Below are 25,724 nucleotides of genomic sequence, written 5' to 3' on the forward strand. Positions count from 1 at the left end.
GGTGCTATACAGAACAAGAGAGGGTACTGTATAATAAGGGATGGCAATATACATAATAAAGGAGACTATGTAATATATACATGTATGTGTGTGGCTATATATATATGTACTGTATATACTCATTTTAATAATAGTTCAAAAGACAAGGATCATAGAATACATACAGAAAATGATGACAAGGCTAATGACACCTAGATACCATGCTTGGCGAGGTAGATATGTAATTACTGCAAAAATAACAAAAATGTCCCTCTAATATTATTCAAAATATTCATGTACAAAACAATATAGGGGCAGTACAGGTTGATTAGAAGGGCTCACAGACATATGCAAGTGCAATTTAGAATAAACAGATTCTTAAAGTCAATGCAATGTGACATAAGGAGCCAGAGATAACTCAGTCAGATCCTATACAGGATCCACCACCTCAAATTTACACCCCTCAACATGAAGGTATGTATATAACATGAAAAGTCAGAAAAAGAGGGCATTAAGTGGGTAGAAAGAATGTTATAAACCTACCAGCCAAACGCGGAGAAGAGGCCTCCTTTTTGTTTTGGGTAATATTCCAGTTTTGGTGTGATAGAGCTTTTTCATTTATTTAGCCATTTTTTCTGGTTTAATATATATGTAGCTTTGTCCCCTTAAAAGGAGGGGGGCCCAGACACATTTCCTGCACGGGGGCCCCAAGCTGTCTGTGTCCGCCCCTGCTTCTATAGGTATTTTGCAGCTGCAACCTAAAAATAACTGTCCTTTTCAGGGCTACATACTGTCCTTTCCCTAGTAAAACTGCCATTACCTGCATTAAGTGTAGGGAAAGCTGGTGGAGGAGGGATAGTTTGGATTTAATATTGCTGTTGCAATACCTGTATAATGCTGTGGCATTTAAAAAAAAAAAGTATTTTTCCGGGCTAAATATTTTCCTTTCTCTAGTAAAACTGTTTTTACCTGCATTCAGTGGAGGGATAGTTTTGGATTACAGTCAAGTAGGCTATGTTTAATATTGCTATTGCAGAATTTATATAGGTAAACTGCTGCTGGAACCTAAAAACAATCATCCGTTTAAGGGCTACATATTTTCTTTTCGCTATTAATACCAGAAAGTTTTCCGGCAAATAAATATATACCTAATTTAAATTGTGAAAGACATGCGATAAAGGGACAGGAAAGTGGACGTGCTGCTCATGGTGCACGTAGAGGCCAAAGCTATTGGCCAGGTGAAACTGTGGCTGCTGCAGGAGCACAGCAAACACGCTCATCCACGACACGTAGCTTTCTGTCCTAATTTGCATAGGGGAGCAGGACACCACTCTAGAAGCCAGAACAGTGCGAACAGGTGGTCAGTTGGATGGCAGATAATGCTTACAGTATGCTTCCCAGCACCATCCTGTCTTCCACATGGTCCAGTCTCTCCAGCCAAGAGTCTGGACCACATAATCGTGACCCTAATCCTCCTTCCTCCCACCATAGCAAGTCCCAAGAAACAAGTGATACGACACTCGGACACTCTGAGGAACTCTTTACATTTACATTTATTAATTCTGGCCTCACGCCCTGCATATTTCAAGAGGAACCTGAGGAGAGTGATCGGGAGTAGTGATGGCCAAATATTTCAGCAGCCACGGTCAGAAGAAGACAATGGAGGGGAATGGCAATTAGAAGAATCTCAAGTAGTAGATGATGAGACACAGTTGCCAACAAGCGAGGTTGTTAAGTCAACAAGTCAGGAAGACCAGAGTACGGAATTGTAAGAAGAGGTGGTGGACAATGAAGTCACTGACCCAACCTGGGACAGTGCCATGCATAGTGAGGCCAGCAGCGCTGAGGGGGAGGGATCCACAGCACCACAACAGGAAGGAAGAGGCAGTGGGGTGGCCAGAGGGAGAAGGCGGTGTGATAGTCTGGCTCATTTGGCTGCTCTCAGAGGTATGAAGCGAAGCAAGAAAGACCAAACACATAGAATGGTGTGCACACACCTAATTCAATAATATAAACAGATAGTATAAAATGTATGATTTTATTGGAACACTAGAACGTACAAAACCACAAACACATAAAAACAATTAAAACACATATACAACATGATGATCAGCCAACACCCCTAACGATCAAGACATGGCATCCCTTATCGAAATACACATATGAAGCTTGAGCCAGCAGTAAATAATTAACAATCAGTAATAAATGCAAACAGAGTCAGGGACTGATATGTGAGGTTAGTCCCAGAGTATGCAAAATAACCTTGCTACAAAAAATAGCCCACAAAATATATCTATAAGGTACATATAGTGCCCGACAAATCTGGGAAAAGATAGGACCACATAAATCCCTGTATACAGGTTATATATAAGATTGCATGGTATGGAGGTCACAGAGCAATAAAGAGATTATACTCAAAAATTGTGATCACAAGAATTTGTGTGTATGCATCAAGAGGGAGGTAAAACACCTTGGTAGGAAAAAAAAACAGTGAGCTAGGCAGAAGAATCAGCAGGCATATCTACCTTGGAGCATGTGGAGGACGCCGAGACACTGCCATAATGGGCAGTCAAAATTAAAAGAAGGGGTGCGGGGAGAGCCCACGCGTATCGCTATACAAGATAGCTTCATCAGGGAAATTACTGATACTACCAAGGTCTTTTACCTCCATCTTGATTCATACACAAGAGGGAGCGATCCAGGAAGCCGCTTTTCCTCTGCAGCTTATATGGCAAGTGCTATAACTTGCCGAATAAGAGGGAACCCGAGCAAATTCACTCATCTCTAGTTTCCACCTCCCTCGCTGGTGGAAGACAGCACTGACTTGTCTAGAGTGAGTACTGTCTGCAGAGAAAGTTCAGGCAAGCAGTGCTGTCAATGATCAGCGAGGGAGGCAGACATGTAAAACCACCAGTGAGTGGAGCAGTGCACTGAGCCTCTTGGCCACACCAAGGGAGCACTGAGCATCTTAAATTGCATATACTATTGAACATCAATTTCTTCAGAACAGAGGTGAATTAGAGCACTAAAAGTGGGGTTTCTATAAAGGCTATATCCCCTACAAGGAGATGTGCTTAGCTTATATTGTCAGTTTGAGCTGACAGATTCCTTCTTAGGCCACGTCCCCACCTTCAGTATTTGATTAGTATTTCACATCAGTATTTGTAAGCCAAAACCAGGAGTGGGACATAAATGGTGACGTGTTTATATTAGGGTATGTGTCCATGGTCCGGAATCTCAGCACTTTGGATGCAGCACATGTCCGCTCTGCCCAAAGCGCTGCCGGCTTTTGTACGAGCGGTGATTCCGCATGTGTTCACTTGATCCATGTGGAATCATTGTATCCTATACATAGGACGGTGATAATTATCTTGCGGAGACGGAGCGTCCCCTCAAGATAGACATGCTGCGGTCTATAATGACGTGCCGCATGTGCGTATATGCAGGTTTGCCACCTACGTCTTTGTACACATAGTGGAGATGGGATTTCATAACTTCCCCTCCACTATGCTGTAACATCTGGACGCTGTGGATTGGACTCTGTGGATGTGCGTAGTGTCCAGTCCACAGAAAATACTGACCATGGAAACATACCCTTATACTTTCTTCTGATTGTTCCACTCCTGGTTTTGGCTTACAAATACTGATGTAAAAAGCAGACCAAATACTGAAGGTTGGGACGTGGCCTTCATGTAGTTTTCTGCTTTATTAACCCCTTTCTGCCATTGGACGTACTATTCCGTCCATGTGGGGTGGGCCTTACTTCCCAAGGATGGAATAGTACGTCCAGAGCGATCGGCCGCGCTCACGGGGGGAGCGCGGCCGATCGCGGCCGGGTGTCAGCTGACTATCGCAGCTGACATCCGGCACTATGTGCCAGGAGTGGTCACGGACCGCTCCCGGCACATTAACCCCCGGCACACCGCGATCAAACATGATCGCAGTGTGCCAGCGGTATAGGGAAGCATCGCGCAGGGAGGGGGCTCCCTGCGGGCTTCCCTGAGACGATCGGTACAAGGCGATGTGCTCACCTTGTACCGAGCATCTCCTCCCTGCAGGCCCCGGATCCAAAATGGCCACGGGGCTACTTCCGGGTCCTGCAGGGAGTACTTCCGGGTCCAGAGCAGGCTCCTGTAAGCCTGCAGCAGGGCACGCCAGATCTCCGATCTGACACAGTGCTCTGCAAAGTTTCAGATCAGCGATCTGTCACTATACAGTGATGTCCCACCTGGGACAAAGTAAAAAAGTTTAAAAAAATTTTTTTTAGATGTGTAAAAAAAAAATTCTAAATACAGAAAAAAAATTAAAAAATATTGTTCCCATGAATACATTTCTTCATCTAAATAAAAAAAACCAAACAATAAAAGTACACATATTTAGTATCGCCACGTCTGTAACGACCCGACCTATAACACTGTCCCACTAGTTAACCCCTTTACTGAACACCGTAAACAAAAAAAAAAAAAACAAGGCAAAAAACAACGCTTTATTATCATACCGATGAACAAAAAGTGGAATAACACGCAATCAAAAAGACAGATATAAATAACCATGGTACTGCTGAAAACGTCATCTTGTCCCGCAAAAAACGAGCCACCATACAGCATCATCAGAAAAAAAAGTAAAAAAGTGACAGTGCTCAGAATAAAGTGATGCAAAAATAATGATTTTTTCTATAAAATAGTTTTTATCGTATAAAAAGCACCAAAACATAAAAAATGATGTAAATGAGGTATCGCTGTAATCGTACTGACCCGAAGAATAAAACTGCTTTATCCATTTTACCGAAGGCGGAACAGTATTAACGCCCCCCCCAAAAGAAATTCATGAATAGCTGGTTTTTGGTGATTCTGCCTCACAAAAATTGGAATAAAAGGCAATCAAAAAATGTCACGTGCCCGAACATATTACCAATAAAAACGTCAACTCGTTCCGCAAAAAACAAGACCTCACATGACTCTGTGGACCAAAATATGGAAAAATTATAGCTCTCAAAATGTGGTAACGCAAAAAATATTTTTTGCAATAAAAAGCGTCTTTTAGTGTGTGAAGGCTGCCAATCATAAAAATCCGCTAGAAAACCCGCTATAAAAGTAAATCAAACCCCCCCTTCATTACCCCCTTAGTTAGGGAAACATAAAAAAATAAAAAAAATGTATTTATTTCCATTTTCCTATTAGTGTTGGGGCTAGGGTTAGGGTTGGGGCTAAAGTTAGGGTTGGGGCTAAAGTTAGAGTTAGGGTTGGGGCTAAAGTTAGGGTTGGGGCTAAAGTAAGGGTTAGGGTTGGGGCTAAAGTTAGGGTTGGGGCTAAAGTTAGTTAGGATCGGGGCTAAAGTTAGGGTTAGGGTTGGGGCTAAAGTTAGGGTTGGGGCTAAAGTTAGGGTTAGGGTTTCGATTACATTTACGGTTGGGATTAGGGTTAGGGGTGTGTCAGGGGTAGGGGTGTGGTTAGGGCTATGGTTGGGATTAGGGTTAGGGGAGTGTTTGGATTAGGGTTTCAGTTATAATTGGGGGGTTTCCACTGTTTAGGCACATCAGGCTCTCCAAACGTGGCATGGCGTCCGATCTCAATACCAGCCAATTCTGCGTTGAAAAAGTAAAACAGTGGTCCTTCCCTTCCGAGCTCTCCGGTGCGCCCAAACAGGGGTTTACCCCAACATAAGGGGTATCAGCATACTCAGGACAAATTGGACAACAACTATTGGGGTCCAATTTCTCTTGTTACCCTTGGGAAAATAAAAATTTGGGGGGCTAAAAAAACATTTTTGTGGGAAAAATTTTTTTTTTATTTTCACGACTCTGCGTTATAAACTGTAGTGAAACACTTGGGGGTTCAAAGCTGTCAAAACACATCTAGATAAGTTCCTTGGGGGATTTAGTTCCCAAAATGGTGTCATTTGTGGGGAGTTTCTACTGTTTAGGTGCATCAGGGGCTCTGCAAATGCAACGTGACGCCTGCAGACCAATCCATCTAAGTCTGCATTCCAAATGGCGCTCCTTCCCTTCTGAGCTCTGCCATGTGCCCAAACGGAGGTTCCCCCCCACATATAGGGTATCAGCGTACTCAGGACAAATTGGACAACAACTTTTCGGGTCCAATTTCTCTTTTTACCCTTGGGAAAATAAAAACTTGGGGGGCTAAAAAACATTTTTGTGAGAAAAAAATTAATTTTTATTTTCATGACTCTGCATTATAAACTGTAGTGAAACACTTGGGGGTTCAAAGCTGTCAAAACACATCTAGATAAGTTCCATGGGGGTCTAGTTTCCAAAATGGTGTCACTTGTGGGGGGTTTCTACTGTTTAGGTGCATCAGGGGCTCTGCAAATGCATCGTGATGCCAGCAGACCAATCCATCTTAGTCTGCATTCCAAATGGCGCTCCTTCCCTTCCGAGCTCTGCCATGCGCCCAAAAAGTGGTTTACCCCCATATATGGGGTATCAGCGTACTCAGGACAAATTGGACAACAACGTTTGCGGTCCAATGTCTCCTGTTACCCTTGGAAAAATACAAAACTAGGGGCTAAAAAATAATTTTTGTGGAAAAAAAATGATTTTTTATTTTCACGGCTCTGCGTTAAAACTGTAGTGAAACACTTGGGGGTTCAAAGTTCTCACAACACATCTAGATAAGTTCCTTGGGGGGTCTAGTTTCCAAAATGGTGTCAATTGTGGGGGGTTTCAATGTTTAGGCCCATCAGGGGCTCTCCAAGCGGGACATGGTGTCCCATCTCAATTCCAGTGAATTTTGCATTGAAAAGTCAAACAGCGCTCCTACCCTTCCGAGCTCTGCCATGCGCCCGTACATTGGTTTACCCCCACATGTGGGGTATCGGCGTACTCAGAACAAATGGCACAACAACGTTTGGGGTCCAATTTCTTCTCTTACCCTTGGGAAAATAAAAAATTGGGGGCAAAAAGATCATATTTGTGAAAAAATATGATTTTTTATTTTTACGGCTCTGCATTATAAACTTCTGTGAAGCACTTGGTGGGTTAAAGTGCTCCCCACACATCTAGATAAGTTTCTTAGGGGGTCTACTTTCCAAAATGGTGTCACTTGTGGAGGGTTTCAATGTTTAGGCACATCAGGGGCTCTCCAAACGCAACATGGCGTCCCATCTCAATTCCAGTCAATTTTGCATTGAAAAGTCAAACGGCGCTCCTTCCCTTCCGAGCTGTGCCGTGTGCCCAAACAGTGGTTTACCCCCACAGGTGGGGTATCGGCATACTCAGTACAAATGGCACAACAACTTTTGGTGTCCAATTTCTTCTCTTACCCTTGGGAAAATAAAAAATTTGGGGCGAAAAGATCATATTTGTGAAAAAATATGATTTTTTATTTTTCGGCTTTGCATTATAAACTTCTGTGAAGCACTTGGTGGGTTAAAGTGCTCACCACACATCTAGATAAGTTCCTTAGGGGGTCTACTTTCCAAAATGGTGTCACTTGTGGGGGGTTTCATTGTTTAGGCACATCAGGGGCTCTCCAAACGCAACATGGCGTCCCATCTCAATTCCAGTCAATTTTGCATTGAAAAGTCAAACGGCACTCCTTCCCTTCCGAGCTGTGCCGTGCGCCCAAACAGTGGTTTACCCCCACATATGGGGTATCGGCGTACTCAGAACTTTTGGGGTCCAACTTCTTCTCTTACCCTTGGGAAAATAAAACAAATTGGAGCTGAAGTAAATTTTTTGTGAAAAAAAGTTAAATGTTAATTTTTTTTTAAACATTCCAAAAATTCCTGTAAAACACCTGAAGGGTTAATAAACTTCTTGAATGTGGTTTTGAGCACCTTGAGGGGTGCAGTTTTTAGAATGGTGTCACACTTGGTTATTTTCTATCATATAGACCCCTCAAAATGACTTCAAGTGTGATGTGGTCCCTAAAAAATATTGGTGTTGTAAAAATGAGAAATTGCTGGTCAACTTTTAACCCTTATAACTCCCTAACAAAAAAAAATTTTGTTTCCAAAATTGTGCTGATGTAAAGTAGACATGTGGGAAATGTTACTTATTAATTATTTTACATGACATATCTCTGTGATTTAAGGGCATAAAAATTCATCAAAGTTGGAAAATGGCAAAATTTTCAACATTTTCGCCAAGTTATAGCGAAGAAATTTTACCACTATCATGAAGTACAATATGTCACGAAAAAACAGTGTCAGAATCGCCAAGATCCGTTGAAGCGTTCCAGAGTTATAATCTCAAAAAGGGACAGTGGTCAGAATTGTAAAAGTTGGCCTGGTCATTAACGTGCAAACCACCCTTGGGGGTAAAGGGGTTAAAGAAGTGGTCTCATTAAAACTTTTTTTTATTATCCATCCTAATTATTTATGAAAATGATGTGTAATTGCATTAGAATACTTACCTGTTGCTGTCATTTCTGGTTGCCAGTGCCACTCCTGTCCCACATGCAGGCTCGGACTGGCCCACAGGGTAACAGGGGAATCCCCTGGTGGGCCCCTGTGTAGATCTGGGCCCCCAACCTCATTGTATGGGCAGTACTTGGCATAATTCGCTTGATTCACTCTGTACAGAAAAAAGCAGCATCTCATCATTCATTAACCACGCTACCTAGTTTATTATTCTATAGAGATATAGGAAAATTTGTGAACGAAGGTAGTATAATATTTGCATGCAGGTGAAAAGTGCCCTCCCAAAGTCATTGTTATTGGTGGGCCCTTGTCACCCCAGTCAGATACTGTCCACATGGCTGCTCCTCTTCTTTGCGGGCTCACAGAGACACTGCAGTGTGGGGTGATGCTACTTCCATCAGTGTAAGGGGAGAGTCGGTTTGTAACGCAATGCCTGGACGGCTCTCCCGACCCGAGTGTGACAGCAAGAATTCAATGCAGCAGCCACGCTAGGTTAGTCTGAGCATTGCATTCTTCATCCTAGTTATACGGCCGTCTTTCTTTCCCCTTAGACTATAGGGCCTCACAAAAATGCTCCATAGACTTACGTTAAGAAAGCAAATTGTGGTTCACACATAAAACCCTGTATGAGCTGATTTACCTGTTTTCAGGTTACACGAGCCAGAAGAGAACAAGAACGGTTCTGGATAACGGAGGAGACAGTGATCGTGAAGTATTTTAATACATTTACACATTATTATATAGGTAATTAAGAGGGATTATGAAATAGAAGTTTTGATGAGACATCTTTAAACTGGACCAGTCACCGTGTTAAAAATGGGCAGCTTTGTCTAATTTTATTTCCGCTGCTATTCTGAGTAGTGTTTGTTTTGTAAATCCCCCACAAGGCTCCGGAGAGACGGTGCTTTTTATTTAGTGTGGATTTTTCTGGTCTCACCGCATTCTCGGAGAGCGTCTTTGGGCTGCTGTGCCTTATTACCCCGTGAGATGAGCGGATCGGAGTGTGCAGCACACGTGCATGGTCCAGGTCCGTGGCCAGGAGCTGTGTAAATTTCCTTCCCCTCTGATATACCAGGCTGAGCGCATAATTACACGGGCTGGTGAGACGTCACCTGGCGCCACACCAGGCCAGGGTATAAAATGCTGCACCAGGCAACCCGGAAGCTCAGGAAATTCATGTACCTCCTGTCCATTGCCAGAGAGCGCGTACCTGGACCGTGGTTGTGCAAAGCTATCGCGCATCTCTAGTAAAGCCATATAAAGACCAGATCTCTGGAACAATATGGCAGATATAAAATAACAAAAAGGATACTGGGGAGGAGCAGGAACAAAATAAGAACAATTGGCCATGTTTGTTACTATTATTATTTATTATTATAGTGCCATTTATTCCATGGCGCTTTACATGTGAGGAGGGGTATACATAATAAAAACACGTACAATAATCTTGAACAATACAAGTCACAACTGGTACAGGAGGAGAGAGGACCCTGCCCACGAGGGCTCGCAATCTACAAGGGATGGGTGAGGATACAGTAGGTGAGGATAGAGCTGGTCATGCAGTGGTTTGGTCGATCGGTGGTTACTGCAGGTTGTAGGCTTGCCGGAAGAGGTAGGTCTTCGGGTTCTTTTTGAAGGTTTCGATGGTAGGTGAGAGTCTGATATGTTGTGGTAGAGAGTTCCAGAGTAGGGGTGATGCGCGAGAGAAATCTTGTATGCGATTGTGGGAAGAGGAGATAAGAGGGGAGTAGAGTAGGAGATCTTGTGAAGATCGGAGGTTTCGTGCAGGAAAGTACTGGGAGACGAGGTCACAGATGTATGGAGGAGACAGGTTGTGGATGGCTTTGTATGTCATGGTTAGGCTTTTGTACTGGAGTCTCTGGGTAATGGGGAGCCAGTGAAGGGATTGACAGAGGGGAGAGGCCGGGGAATAGCGGGGGGACAGATGGATTAGTTGGGCAGCTGAGTTTAGAATAGATTGGAGGGGTGCAAGAGTGTTCGAGGGGAGGCCACAGAGCAGGAGGTTACAGTAGTCGAGGTGAGAGATGATGAGGGCATGGACTAGGGTTTTTGCAGATTCTTGGTTTAGGAATGTACGGATCCGTGAAATATTTTTGTTTTGAAGGCGGCAGGAAGTGGAAAGGGCTTGGATATGTGGTTTGAAGGAGAGATCAGTGTCAAGGATTACCCCGAGACAGCAAGCTTGTGGGACTGGGGAGAGTGGGCAGCTGTTTACTGTAATGGATAGGTTCATTGGGGGGGGGGGAGGGGGGAGGGTCACGTGAGATGGGGGAAAGACAATGAATTCTGTTTTGTCCATGTTAAGTTTTAGAAATCTAGCGGAGGATGAAATAGCGGATAGACATTGAGGGATTCTGGTTAGCAGGGTGGTGATATCTGGTCCAGAGATGTTGTGTCATCAGCATAGAGATGATACTGAAAACCGTGAGATTCTATGAGCTGTCCCAGGCCAAAAGTGTAAGTGGAGAAGAGCAGGGGCCCTAGAACTGAACCTTGCGGGACTCCTACAGATAGTGGGCTAGGTGAGGAGGTGATGTGTGAATGGGAGACACTGAATGTTCGGTCAGTTAGGTATGACGAGATCCAGGATAGGGCCAAGTCTGTAATGCCAAGGGATGAGAGGGTCTGTAGTAATAGGGAATGGTCCACTGTGTCAAAGGCAGATTGTAAATACATCATTGTAAATACACACCTGTACTTTGTATCTCCCCCACCTCATTGTAGATTGTAAGCTCTCACGAGCAGGGTCGTCTTATTTTGCTTTATTGTATTGTTAACGTTGTTACTTATGACTTTTGTGTTTGAAACTGTAAAGCGCTGCGGAATATGTTGGCGCTATATAAATAAAGATTATTATTATTATTATTAAAGGCAGAGGACAGGTCCAGGAGGAGTAGAATAGTGTCGCTTGCTCTTGGCGGTTAATAGGTCATTGGTGACCTTAGTTAGGGCAGTTTCAGTGGAGTGGTGTGACCGGAAGCCTGATTATAAGCGGTCGAAAAGGGAGCAGGAAGATAGATGGGAGGACAGTTCAAGATGGATGTGTTGTTCCAGTAGTTTTGAGGCATAGGGGAGAAGTGATATATGGTGAAAGCTAGATACAGAGGATGGGTCAAGAGAGGGCTTTTTGAGGATAGGTGTGATTGAGGCATGTTTAAAGCTTGAGGGGAAAACACCAGTTGTTAGTGATAGGTTGAAGAGATGGGTTAGAGTTGGGATGAAGACTGTGGCAAGGTTTGGGATGAAGTGGGAAGGGATCGGGTCAAGTGCACAGGTGGTGAGATGCGATCTTGAGAGTAGAGTCGATCTTCTGTAATGGTGGAGGGCTGGGTAGTTGGGAGGAAAGGCTCTGGGGGTTGTCGACTAAAACTGTCTCTGATGTTCTCAATCTTCTGCTTGAAAAATGAGGCAAAGTCTTCAGCTGAGATGAGTGGGGAGGGAGGAGGTGCTGGGGGACAGAGGAGAGAGTTGAAGGTGTTGAATAACTGTTTAGGGTTGTGAGACAGGGAGGATATGAGAGATGAGAAGTAGGTTTGTTTAGCTGTGGCGAGTGTGGTCTTGAAAGTAGTGAGGGACTGTTTGAATGCGATAAAGTGCTCATTGGAGTGGGATCTTTTCTATCTCCGCTCTGCAGCCCTGGAAGCTCGCCTCAGTTCTTTGGTCAGGCTGGTGTGCCAGGGCTGTCTGTTGATTTTGTGAGCTTTGGTGTGTGTGAGAGGGGCAAGAGATCCCAAAGCTGCAGCTATTGTGGTGTTATATTACAGCCAAATGAGGACCCTATTGGGGTCTGCCAATAATGCTGCACTAAGCTATGTGCCAGAATATTGGACCCCTGACAATCAGCCGGTAACAGCACTGTGCGGAGGACTGGCAGCTTCATCCTTGTACAGGTCCAGGCTTCTGCCATTGGAGCTAACCCTACAGCTGCCAGACACCTTCTATGTCACCCTGCCCTGAATTCCGACAGGGCAAACAACTGCCAGCAGACGGTGACAGCACAGACCGCGCACCCCGGGGTCACCGCCACCATTGCCTGGTCACTATGACACAGCTACACACGCACTCCTGTACATTACACACTGGATGCGAGGGCGGGGCCAGAATATTGCTCCCATGCTAACCTTTACCTCCACAGCGGTGCATGATGGGGATTGATGTTTTTATGCCGGCGCTGCACTGTAATTTATTGTGGCACAGGACTACATTACCCGTCAGCCCCCAGGAGAAGCCTGCCAGTTACACAGGCGTACTGGTGTCCTATCATCGGCGTCTCACATTTCAAGGAGCTGATAGTTGTCCAAGTCACAAGTGAGACTGCTGCTCATAGCGCTGCTGTTAAATTGTAACTAGTGGAAGACAGTAGCGGCTCCTGGGCGACAATTACACGGGGAAACACCGCATCCTGCCACTGAGGTAAGTGAACTGACAAGAACCTGAGGTGCTGCTGTGCCAGCTCTGCCATTCCTGCACAGGGAAGTCAGGTGTGACACCTAGGCATTACTACAGCCATTACTGCTACTCCATGTGAGTCTCATCCATATAGCCTGTGTGTGGGCATGTCTCACATGGCACCACCAGTGGCAGCCATCACTGTGACACCTGCCACTCGTGGGGCTGTGCTGTGACATTGTGTGAATGTGTAGTGTGGTGACTGACATGTCACAAGACCATGGAAAATGGCTCAGACTGTATGTGTGTGCGCCATTTCTATAGGTGACATCGCCATACACAGCCCCCGATGTTTTATTATAGGGGGCCCCAACCTGTGGCTCCCAACTGCCTGCTTGCTACGAAGAGCAGGGCTCCAGGTGGCGATGAGGTGAGAGGGTGGGGACTGCCATTTAAAGGGCTGCTTGGAGCTGGATGAACAGTGTGGTGGAAGCGCCTGATTCCAGAATGCCAAATGGGGGAAGGTGGGGACCCCTGGATCTGGGTATAACACGTCAGTGTGATTTCTATGGGGACATTTTGGCTGTTACTATACCGGTATTGGGGCCTCTAGGTTATTATTATTATTATTATTTATTTATATAGCACCATTGATTCCATGGTGCTGTACATGAGAAGGGGTTACATACAAGTTACAAATATCACATACAGTAAACAAACTAACAATGACGGACTGATACAGAGGGGCGAGGACCCTGCCCTTGCGGGCTTACATTCTACAGGATTATGGGGAAGGAGACAGTAGGTTGAGGGTTGCAGGAGCTCCGGTGTTGGTGAGGTGGTAGCTCCGGTATTGGTGAGGCGGTAGCTTCGATAGTGATGAGGCAGCAGCGGTGTCAGTGCAGGCTGTAGGCTTTCCTGAAGAGATGAGTTTTCAGGTTCCGTCTGAAGGATCCGACTGTGGTTGATAGTCGGACTTGTTGGGGCAGAGAGTTCCAAAGGATGGGGGATATTCTGGAGAAGTCTTGGAGGCGATTGGATGAGGAGCGAATAAGTGTGGAGGAGAGAAGGAGGTCTTGGGAGGACCGGAGATCACGTGAGGGAAGATATCGAGAGATTAGTTCAGAGATATATGGAGGAGACAGGTTGTGGATGGCTTTGTAGGTCAGTATTAGCAATTTGAACTGGATACGCTGAGGGAATGGGAGCCAGTGAAGAGATTTGCAGAGGGGGAAGCGGAGGAGTAGCGAGGAGAGAGATGGATTAGTCGGGCAGCAGAGTTAAGGATGGACTGGAGAGGTGCAAGGGTGTTAGCAGGGAGGCCACAGAAAAGGATGTTGCAGTAGTCAAGGCGGGAAATGATGAGGGCGTGCACAAGCATTTTAGTAGATTGGGGGTTGAGGAAAGGACGGATCCTGGAGATATTTTCCATACATAATTCATTGATGCTTCCTCCCATTCTGTTATTCTCCCAACTTTGGACTCCAAAGGGAACGAATGGTTAGACGGTTGAGTATGTGTACTACTGCCCAACTCTAGGTCACGGTGTCACTACTGTGGAGGGGGGAGCAGGATCTTGATGTCACGTCTTGGAGGGGTTCTGGATGTGTCTCGTAACCCTCTCACAGCTCAGTGTGGCACTTAAGGTAAGAAAGGGTGTGGACCACTGTCTTACAGAATATGATAGAAGACAGTGTCATGATAGAATTGTTCTAAATATTTACTTCCCATATAATACCAATGGGCGGAAGAGATGTTTAGCCTGGTGGTGCAGAGGAGCTGACTCTGGTAACACCATATGGTGTGATCCATTGCCGACAGGGCACTTTATAATCTTCACAGATAACTCTGGTCACAGATTTTTGGGGATGTCTGCCACAGTGCAATGGGCCACACATGTTTGCGGTGTCCAAAATAGGTATTTCAGGGTCAGACACACTGGGACTTTTAGGAATTCAGAGAAGACGACTCTGAAATGCCCATTAAAGTAGAATGGTGGCAACAGAAGCCATATCTGGGGGACAGCTAAGATACATTTTCCATACATAATTCATTGATGCTTCCTCCCATTCTGTTATTCTCCCAACTTTGGACTCCAAAGGGAACGAATGGTTAGACGGTTGAGTATGTGTACTACTGCCCAACTCTAGGTTCAGAGTGATGATGAGATGTGTACAATGTCACAGCTTGCAGTGCCGATTCTGTTAGTTGGTGCTGCTCACTGCATTACGCACTGGGTTTAGATACGCGGAGTGTACCGCGCGCCCTGGGGTCAGATACGCGGAGCATACCGTGCGCTCTGGGGTCAGATACGCGGAGTGTACTTTGCCCTCTGGGGTCAGATGTGCGGATCATACCATGCTCTCTTGGGTCAGATACGCGGAGTGTACCGTGCCCTCTGGGGTCAGATACGTGGAGCGTACCGCACTCTCTGGGGTCAGATACGCGGAGCTTATCGCGCCTCTTTGTGTGTCACACATTATTGGATTAGGTGTGCCGCTCTGCCATGTCAGCCGTTGGTTAGTCTGGGCTTCTCCTTTGCCTGTTTAGCCGTTGGCTAGTCTGGGCTTCTCCTTTGCCTGTTTAGCCGTTGGCTAGTCTGGGCTTCTCCTTTGCCTGTTTAGCTGTTGGCTAGTCTGGGCTTCACCTCTGCCTGTTTAGCCGTTGGTTAGTCTGGGCTTCTCCTTTGCCTGTTTAGCCGTTGGCTAGTCTGGGTTTCTCCTTTGCCTGTTTAGCCGTTGGCTAGTCTGGGCTTCTCCTTTGCCTGTTTAGCCGTTGGTTAGTCTGGGTTTCTCCTTTGCCTGTTTAGCTGTTGGCTAGTCTGGGTTTCTCCTTTGCCTGTTTAGCTGTTGGCTAGTCTGGGCTTCTCCTCTGCCTGTTTAGCCGTTGGCTAGTCTGGGCTTCTCCTTTGTCTGTTTAGCCGTTGGCTAGTCTGGGCTTCTCCTCTGCCTGTTTAGCCGTTGGCTAGTCTGGGCTTCTCCTTTGCCTGTTTAGCTTTTGGCTAGTCTTGGCTTCTCCTTTGCCTGTTTAGCTGTTGGCTAGTCTGGGCTTCTCCTTTGCCTGTTTAGTCGTTGGTTAGTCTGGGCTTCTACTCTGCCTGTTTAGCCGTTGGCTAGTCTGGGCTTCTCCTTTGCCTGTTTAGCCGTTGGCTAGTCTGGGCTTCTACTCTGCCTGTTTAGCTGTTGGCTAGTCTGGGCTTCTCCTTTGCCTGTTTAGCTGTTGGTTAGTCTGGGCTTCTCCTTTGCCTGTTTAGCCGTTGGCTAGTCTGGGCTTCTCCTTTGCCTGTTTAGCCGTTGGCTAGTCTGGGCTTCTACTCTGCCTGTTTAGCCGTTGGCTAGTCTGGGCTTCTCCTTTGCCTGTTTAGCCGTTGGCTAGTCTGGGCTTCTACTCTGCCTGTTTAGCCGTTGGCTAGTCTGGGCTTCTCCTTTGCCTGTTTAGCCGTTGGCTAGTCTGGGCTTCTACTCTGCCTGTTTAGCCGTTGGCTAGTCTGGGCTTCTCCTTTGCCTGTTTAGCTGTTGGTTAGTCTGGGCTTCTCCTTTGCCTGTTTAGCCGTTGGCTAGTCTGGGCTTCTCCTTTGCCTGTTTAGCCGTTGGATATTCTGGGCTTCTACTCTGCCTGTTTAGCCGTTGGCTAGTCTGGGCTTCTCCTTTGCCTGTTTAGCTGTTGGTTAGTCTGGGCTTCTCCTTTGCCTGTTTAGCCGTTGGCTAGTCTGGGCTTCTCCTCTGCCTGTTTAGCCGTTGGCTAGTCTGGGCTTCTCCTTTGCCTGTTTAGCCGTTGGCTAGTCTGGGCTTCTCCTTTGCCTGTTTAGCCGTTGGCTAGTCTGGGCTTCTCCTCTGCCTGTTTAGCCGTTGGTTAGTCTGGGCTTCTCCTTTGCCTGTTTAGCCGTTGGCTAGTCTGTTTACATTGGGTTTTCAGCCGCTGAGACAACGCACACCTCATCACAGCTGTATTAAACAACACTTGATAACTAGAAATGCACCTCTGTATTATTACATAGTACACTGCGCCTGCTTAATTCTTGTATCCACAGTGCATAGATACAGTGTTGGGCTATGGCTACATTATCTATGTTTGTTCCTCACCTGGGTTGTGGCTTATAAATACTGATGTAAGATACTGACCAATCACCAGGTATAATAGAAACATAGAAACATGTGCACCTATTCTGCATTTTTACCCCACACCTTGTTGTGTCTTAAAAATACTGATGTGAAATACTGATAGTGTGACTGTAGCCTTAGGGTTCGCTCACATGAACGCATACATCAAACGAGTGCTGTGTGATATTATATCGGATAGCACTCAGCCCAATGTTATACCATGTGGCAGTGCGGACGTTCTATTTTATTTCTCATGTAGACTTGCATGAGATACCGTAATTATCGATTGTGTGACCCCCGACCCTAGACTATACAACAGTGTCCAATGTGCAGGCTCTAAGGTATTACAGTAGATTTCATTTTCTTGGGGCAATAACGCACTGGTCATGTGCATTTCTGGCATTCCATTGCCACAGGAAAGTTATCAGACTGGTAGACCAGTAGTAAACAGGCCCTCAGTGGCTGCCAGAGGATCAGTTTTGGAGCATAGGACATTAAACAGCTAGTAATTTCCGACAGCTTGATTAAAGACATATATTTAGTAGAGTTTGACTACTGTAACGTAATGAAATATAAATACCGTACGTCCCTTCTGATCTGTTTCCTGATCCCAGTTTTGTCACACTGGTTGACGGAGCAGGCTAATGACTTGTAGCGTGCATTGCACTGACTGGGCCCTGTGACTAACAATAACTTCATTTAGGGCACTGTGCTTCATATATCCAGCCATCCCCCTCATCTCTGAAAGATTGTTTCATTCAGGAAGAATATTTCATAATGAAGTTCCTGGAGAGAGTTGAAGGAATAAGTTTGTGTACATTTGTTGGCAATAACTCTTTTATGAGCGGATACAAGTCATCCTGAGCACTCGTGTAGTGTGTGACCAGGCTTCCTGTTCTGATGTGTGTGACAGCAGTTCTAACAACCTCTTTGGGTACTTGGGATTTCCCTCCTGATAATGCCACTTTTATGTGTGTACCGTTTGTTATTTATGGTAGTCTTGATTTGATTCTGATTAGTAGTCCACATCTTCAAGCTTGTATCATAATGAGCCAAAACATTTAGGCTATGTGCACACGTTCAGGGTATGTGCATACGTTGCAGATTTCCTGCAGATCTGCAGCTTTTTTTTTCCGCGCAGAAACGCTGCAGATCTGCAAGTGATTTACAGCACAATGTAAATCAATGGCAAAAAAAATGCTGTGCTAATGGTGCAGAAAAATCTGCACGGAAAACGCAGCAGATTAAAAAAAGGACCATGTCACTTTTGTGCAGATCTGCGTTTCTGCACCCATTCCATAAAAGAAATCTACATGGGTTAAAAAAAGGAAAAAATCTGCACAAAAAATCGGCACCGTGTGCACATACCAAAAAAAGGTGCAGATTCTGACCTGCGTTTTCTGCCAAGAAATGCAGAATTTGCACGTAAATTCCAGTGTGAAATCTGCAACGTGTGCACATAGCCTTAGGAATGTCTGCAGAATTTTCCTGAGCAAAACCGGACTCCCTGCTCAGGAAATCCGCTTGCTTTTTTTCCTCTTTTTTTTTTTTTTAGCATTTTTCTCGCTTTTTTTGCTTGTTTTTTTGCATTTTTTTCCAGAGCTTCCTAATGCAATAATAAATATAGCGGCAAAACCGAGACAAATCCGCAAAATTAATGAACATGCTGCGTTTTTTTCTGCGATGCATTTTTTTTTTTGCGGAAAAAAAACACAGCATGTGCACAAAAATTGCAGAATGCATTAACTTGATGGGATGCTTAATGTAAACGTTTTTAAAGCGTTTTTCCAGCAGAAAACTGTCGAAAAAAAGTGCAAAAAATCCTGAATGTGTGCACATAGCCTTAACCCCTTAATCCCATATGACGTACTGTCCCGTCAAGGTGCCCAGGGACTTAATTCCCAGTGATGGGATAGTACGTCATATGCGATCGGCCGCACTCACGGGTGGAGCGCTGCCGATCGCGGCCGGGTGTCAGCTGCCTATCGCAGCTGACATCCGGCACTATGTGCAAGGAGCAGTCACGGACCGCTCCCGGCACATTAACCCCCGGCAAACCGCGATCAAACATGATTGCAGTGTGCCAGCGGTGCAGGGAAGCATCGCGCAGGGAGGGGGCTCCCTGCAGGCTTCCCTGAGACCTCGCAGCAACGCGAAAATGGCCGCAGCAACCGGGTCCTGCAGGGAGGGAGGTGGCTTACCAAGTGCCTGCTCAGAGCAGGCGCTTGGTAAGCCTGCAGCACTGTAAATCAGATCGCTGATCTGACAGAGTGCTGTGCAAACTGTCAGATCAGCGATCTGTGATGTCCTCCCCTGGGACAAAGTAAAAAAGTAAAAAAAAAAATTTTCCACATGTGTAAAAAAAAAAAAATAAAAAAAAAATTCCTGAATAAAGCAAAAAAAAAATAATTATTCCCATAAATACATTTCTATATCTAAATAAAAAAAACAAACAATAAAAGTACACATATTTAGTATCGCCGCGTCCGTAACGACCCCACCTATAAAACTGTCCCACTAGTTAACCCCTTCAGTAAACACGGTAAGAAAAAAAAGAGGCAAAAAACAACACTTTATTATCATACCGCCAAACAAAAAGTGGAATAACACGCGATCAAAAAGACAGATATAAATAACCATGGTACCGCTGAAAACGTAATCTTTTCCCGCAAAAAAAGAGCCACCATACAGCATCCATCAGCAAAAAAATAAAAAAGTTATAGTCCTGAGAATAAAGCGATGCCAAAATAATTATTTTTTCTATAAAATAGTTTTTATCGTATAAAAGCGCCAAAACATAAAAAAATGATATAAATGAGATATCGCTGTAATCGTACGGACCCGAGGAATAAAACTGCTTTATCCATTTTACCAAATGCGGAACGGTATAAACGCCTCCCCCAAAAGAAATTCATGAATAGCTGGTTTTTGGTCATTCTGCCTCACAAAAATCGGAATAAAAAGCGATCAAAAACTGTCACGTGTCAGAAAATGTTACCAATAAAAACGTCAACTCGTCCCGCAAAAAACAAGACCTCACATGACTCTGTGGACCAAAATATGGAAAAATTATAGGTCTCAAAATGTGGAGACGCAAAAACTTTTTTGCTATAAAAAGCGTCTTTTAGTGTGTGACAGCTGCCAATCATAAAAACCCGCTAAAAAACTCGCTATAAAAGTAAATCAAACCCCCCTTCATCACCCCCTTAGTTAGGGAAAAATAATAAAATTAAAAAAAATGTATTTATTTCCATTTTCCCGTTAGGGTTAGGGCTAGGGTTAGGGCTAGGGTTAGGGTTGGGGCTAGGGTTGGAGCTAAAGTCAGGGTTAGGGTTGGAGCTAAAGTTAGGGTTGGGGCTAAAGTTAGGGTTTGGATTACATTTACGGTTGGGATTAGGGTTTGGATTAGAGTTAGGGGTGTGTCAGGGTTAGGGGTGTGGTTAGGGTTACTGTTGGGATTAGGGTTAGGGGTGTGTTTGGATTAGGGTTTCAGTTAGAATTGGGGGTTTCCATTGTTTAGGCACATCAGGGGCTCTCTAAACGCGACATGGCGTCCGATCTCAATTCCAGCCAATTCTCCGTTGAAAAAGTAAAACAGTGCTACTTCCCTTCCGAGCTCTCCCGTGCGCCCAAACAGGGGTTTACCCCAACATATGGGGTATCGGCATACTCGGGACAAATTGGACAACAACTTTTGGGGTCCAAGTTCTCTTGTTACCCTTGGGAAAATAAAAATTTGGGGGGCTGAAAATCATTTTTGTGGAAAAAAAAGGATTTTTTATTTTCACGGCTCTGCGTTGTAAACTGTAGTGAAACACTTGGGGGTTCAAAGTTCTCACAACACATCTGGATAAGTTCCTTGGGAGGTCTAGTTTCCAATATGGGGTCACTTGTGGGGTGTTTCTACTGTTTGGGTACATCAGGGGCTCTGCAAATGCAACGTGACGCCTGCAGACCAATCCATCTAAGTCTGCATTCCAAATGGCGCTCTTTCCCTTCCGAGCTCTGCCATGCGCCCAAACAGTGGTTTACCCCCACATATGGGGTATCAGTGTACTCAGGACAAATTGTACAACAACTTTTGGCGTCCATTTTCTCCTGTTACCCTTGGTAAAATAAAACAAATTTGAGCTGAAGTAAATTTTTTGTGAAAAAAGTTAAATGTTCATTTTTATTTAAACATTCCAAAAATTCCTGTAAAACACCTGAAGGGTTAATAAACTTCTTGAATGTGGTTTTGAGCACCTTGAGGGGTGCAGTTTTTAGAATGGTGTCACACTTGGTTATTTTCTATCATATAGACCCCTCAAAATGACTTCAAATGTGATGTGGTCCCTAAAAAATATTGGTGTTGTAAAAATGAGAAATTGCTGGTCAAATTTTAACCCTTATAACTCCCTAATAAAAAAAATTTTGTTTCCAAAATTGTGCTGATGTAAAGTAGACATGTGGGAAATGTTACTTATTAATTATTTTGTGTGACATATCTCTGTGATTTGAGGGCATAAAAATTCAAAGTTGGAAAATTGCAAAATTTTCGCCAAATTTCCGTTTTTTCACAAATAAACGCACGTTATATCGAATACATTTTACCACTATCATGAAGTACAATATATCACGAGAAAACAATGTCAGAATCACCAAGATCCGTTGAAGCGTTCCAGAGTTATAACCTCATAAAGGGACAGTGGTCAGAATTGTAAAAATTGGCCCGTTCATTAACGTGCAAACCACCCTCGGGGCTTAAGGGGTTAAACAACCTGTCTTCTATTGTGTAGGTTGCCCACTGACAGCACTGTAATCAAACAACGCATGTACTTCCCAAAATCTCTGGTGTCTAGTGTTTTCTGGCACCCATATTTCAGCAGTAGATTCTGTAAAGTGTGAGACGGTCCTCCATTGATTGGCCAGATACTTGATAAATTTGTGATTTCTAGGCTCAGATACTCTCTCTCCTGGTCTTAGGCTTACAAAAAAAACTTGGAATAGTTAATAACACTGGTCTACAAAAAAATACAAATTCTGGCATGGACTTTAAAGGGAACCTGTCACCCCGTTTTTTCAAGAAGAGCTAAAAATAGCGTTAAATAGGGGCAGAGCTGGGCTTTACATTAGTGTATTTTGCAGCCTTTATTCCCCATCTATGCTGCCGAAATACCTTTGTAAAGTCACCGTTTTGGGCTGTCGCTCACGCTGGTCAGGTCATATGGGCGTGGTGACAGCGCTGTTTCTCCCCCAGATCTCCGTTGGTGGCGTAGTGGTGTGCGCATGTCCAAGTGGCGAATCCACTGCGTAGCTTCAAGAAAAATAGCGCGATCTGCGCTATTCAGCCGTTTATCGGTGGGCGCGGCCATCTTTGTGAGGCCGCGCGTGCGCAGATGGTTCTCAGCTTCCCGGGGCTTCAGGAAAATGGCCACGGAATGCCGCGCGTGCGCAGATGGAGATCGCGGTGGCCATTTTCCTGCAGCCGAGATGCGAAGATGGCTGCGCCCACGATAAACGGCTGAATAGCGCAGATCGCGCTATTTTCCTTGAAGCTGCGCAGTGGATTCGCCACTTGGACATGCGCACACCACTACGCCACCAACAGAGATCTGGGGGAGAAACAGCGCTGTCACCACACCCATATGACCAGACCAGCGTGAGTGACAGCCCAAAACGGCGACTTTACAAAGGTATTTCGGCAGCATAGGTGGGGAATAAAGGCTCCAAAATACACTAATGTAAAGCCCAGCTCTGCCCCTATTTAACGCTATTTTTAGCTCTTGAAAAACCGGGGTGACAGGTTCCCTTTAAGAACAGTTTTTGACTAATTTGAGGGTGCTGAATTCAAATCTGATCTTATAATTTCTCTATCACATCACTTTTTTGCGCTATAGGTATATAGCCCATTTTCATGAATTCCATGATAAATATAAGTAGTGTATGAAAAGTGCCGGTTTATACGGTTCACTAAGGTAAATTTAGTTTTCATTTAGTCTCCCAATAAATGTGAGAATATCTTTGTTTTCTTTGAACATGCATAATTCCCATTAGTTACGATAACACCCTTGTTTTCTGTGCTACTGGGACAGTAGAGCTACAGCAGAGCATTGGGTGAAAACTGAATGGCCTCAGCGACAGAGTTTGACATCTGGCGAAAAGAATGTCACCCATGCTCCTCTAGTGGATAGGAAGGACATTGTCTTTCCTCCCTTACACATAAAACTTGGATTGATGAAGCAGTTCATCAAAGCTCTCAATCACAGTGGAGAATGTTTTAACTATATATGTTCAACTTTTCCTGGTCTTAGTGAAGAGAAGAAAAAGGCTGGAATATTTGATGGACCTCAAATAAGAACACTTATGAGAGACCCAGATTTTATCACATCAATGAATAAGACAGAAGAAAGAGCTTGGAATGCATTTTGTAATGTGGTGCAGAATTTTCTAGGGAATAAAGAAAGCAGACAACTATGAAGAGATTGTGGAAGAGCTACTAATGAATCTGCGAAATCTTGGATGTAGAATGAGTATCAAGATTCACTATTTACACAGCCATTTGGACTTTTTTACAGAGAACATTGGGGATGTGAGCGAGGAACAAGGGGAGCATTTTCATCAGGACATTAAAACAATGGAAGAACGGTATCGAGGCCAGTGGGACTCACATATGATGGCTGACTATTGCTGGAGCTTGATGAGAGACAACCCAGAAGCTGTATATCACAGATCAGCCAAGAAAAGAAAGTTCAAATAACTGCCATTTGTCATTCATCTGTGTGCCATATACTGTATATGTGTTTTTATATTTTGTAGTTTAATTCTGTAAGTGTATTTGATTTGCTGTACATAGACTTTGTAATCTTTGTTACTCATTGATTAAAAATATACAAAATGTAGTACCGAAAATCATGTGTTTTTATCATAAAACATTAGGAGTAATTTTCATCAAAAATTGAAAATATCTCAAAATCCTGATGTGATAGCCAAAAACGGAGATCATATTCTTAATCAGCAGCCAAAGTTGACTTAAAATATGTTTTAAAACCTTTTTCCAGAAAAATTGCGTTGACCAGTGTAATAAGCTGCTTTTAATCACTACTGCTATATTCTTTGACTATCATACTACGACTATATATTTTGAGGTCGTAGGTTATGTGAGCTGCTGTCCTCCTGCTTGACAACACAAAAGATCCCTGTGCCTGCGCTGTTACTGTTTGTCCACCTGTAAGATCCCTGTGCCTGCTCTGTTACTGTTTGTCCACCTGTACGATCCCCGTTCCTGCTCTGTTACTGTTTGTCCACCTGTAAGATCCCTGTGCCTGCTCTGTTACTGTTTGTCCACCTGTAAGATCCCCGTTCCTGCTCTGTTACTGTTTGTCCACCTGTAAGATCCCCGTTCCTGCGCTGTTTCTGTTTGTCCACCTGTAAGATACCTGTGCCTGCGCTGTTACTTTTGGTCCACCTGTAAGATCCCTGTGCCTGCGCTGTTACTGTTTGTGAACCTGTAAGATCCCCGTTCCTGCACTGTTACTGTTTGTCCAGCTGTAAGATCCCTGTGCCTGCGCTGTTACTGTTGGTCCACCTGTAAGATCCCTGTGCCTGCGCTGTTACTGTTTGTCCACCTGTAAGATCTGTGCCTGCGCTATTATTGTTTGTCCACCTGTAAGATCCCTGTGCCTGCGCTGTTACTGTTTGCCTACCTGTAAGATCCCTCTGCTGTTACTGTTTGATGCAGACGATCCCTGTGCCTGCGCTGTTACTATTTGTCCACCTGTAAGATCCCTGTGCCTGCGCTGTTACTGTTTGTCCACCTGTAAGATCCCTGTGCCTGCGCTGTTACTGTTTGCCTACCTGTAAGTTCCCTGTGCCTGCGCTGTTACTGTTTGCCTACCTGTAAGATCCCTCTGCTGTTTGATGCAGACGATCCCTGTGCCTGTGCTGTCACTGTTTGCCTACCTGTGGAAGCAAAAGATTGAAAACTATGTACGCTATTTGGAATTGCTCTATGCTTAGTGACGCAATAATAAAGATATCTTTATATACACGCGTTCCTGTGAATAAATGGCGGAAATGTACAAGGTGATGTTGTTTTTTTTGTCCGTCCAAAAAAGGGAATCAGGTAATGTGGTGAATAATTAGTTTAAATTTGGCACCTACTTTATCGTGTGTTTCGGCAGTGGAGTAAAATTGACTGTGTAATCTTGTGTAGATTGGAGACCTTTCTGAGTGTGGTCTCCTTGTCTTGGCAGGGGAAGTAGTACTCAGTAGCAGCAATAATGCAGTTTTAAACAGTGATATGTTACAATCTCTCACACTCCTTGTTACCCTCCATAGTGCTTTTGCTGCCACCAGAGGTAATTAATTTCTTGTTTCGGATATGTTTGATAACTTTGTTTACTTATGTAACAAACTAAATGTGATATCTCTTTACAGTGACCTTCAGATACTGAACAAGGACGTGAAATGTGCTATGGAACTAGCTTCAGGGGAAGATGAGTGTCTGTGCCAGAGACAAAAATACTGCGTTGATCGGCCCATATACACCCAGGAATATTTGCAAGAACATTTACATTTGCGAAAGAAAGAGCCAACATCCCTACTTCATAACGTAGCACAATCGTGCCGGTAATAATCTTTTACTATTACTCTTTGCTGATACTCAGGCTGCTGTTTTTCAAGGTGTTTACCAAAATTATGGCATAAAAACACCTTGAAGAGTTGCAACATTTTTGACGTTTTCATGTCCGTTTTTGCCAGCTCTGCCAAAGTGGGCTGAGGTTGGACAAGGTATAGCAGCGCCCACCCAACAAATTTGTTCAAAGTGGCCGCACTCTTTAAGCCAGAAATGTTACACTAGTCCATAACTGG

General features: G+C 44.4%; 1 protein-coding gene across 1 annotated transcript in view; it reads left to right on the top strand.

Annotated features, from left to right (window-relative positions):
• The first annotated feature begins 12,659 nt into the window (after positions 1-12,659).
• The window catches only part of SLC26A5 (solute carrier family 26 member 5), a 142,160-nt gene continuing 129,095 nt past the window's right edge, over positions 12,660-25,724 (top strand). Inside the window, exons 1-2 of the mRNA XM_069765112.1 lie at positions 12,660-12,795; positions 25,290-25,481. Coding sequence (XP_069621213.1) covers positions 25,327-25,481 — 155 coding nt within the window. The 5' untranslated portion in view covers positions 12,660-12,795; positions 25,290-25,326. The remainder of the gene's footprint in view (positions 12,796-25,289; positions 25,482-25,724) is intronic.

Source organism: Ranitomeya imitator, chromosome 4, assembly GCF_032444005.1.
Source record: "Ranitomeya imitator isolate aRanImi1 chromosome 4, aRanImi1.pri, whole genome shotgun sequence".
Taxonomy (NCBI): Eukaryota; Metazoa; Chordata; class Amphibia; order Anura; family Dendrobatidae; genus Ranitomeya; species Ranitomeya imitator.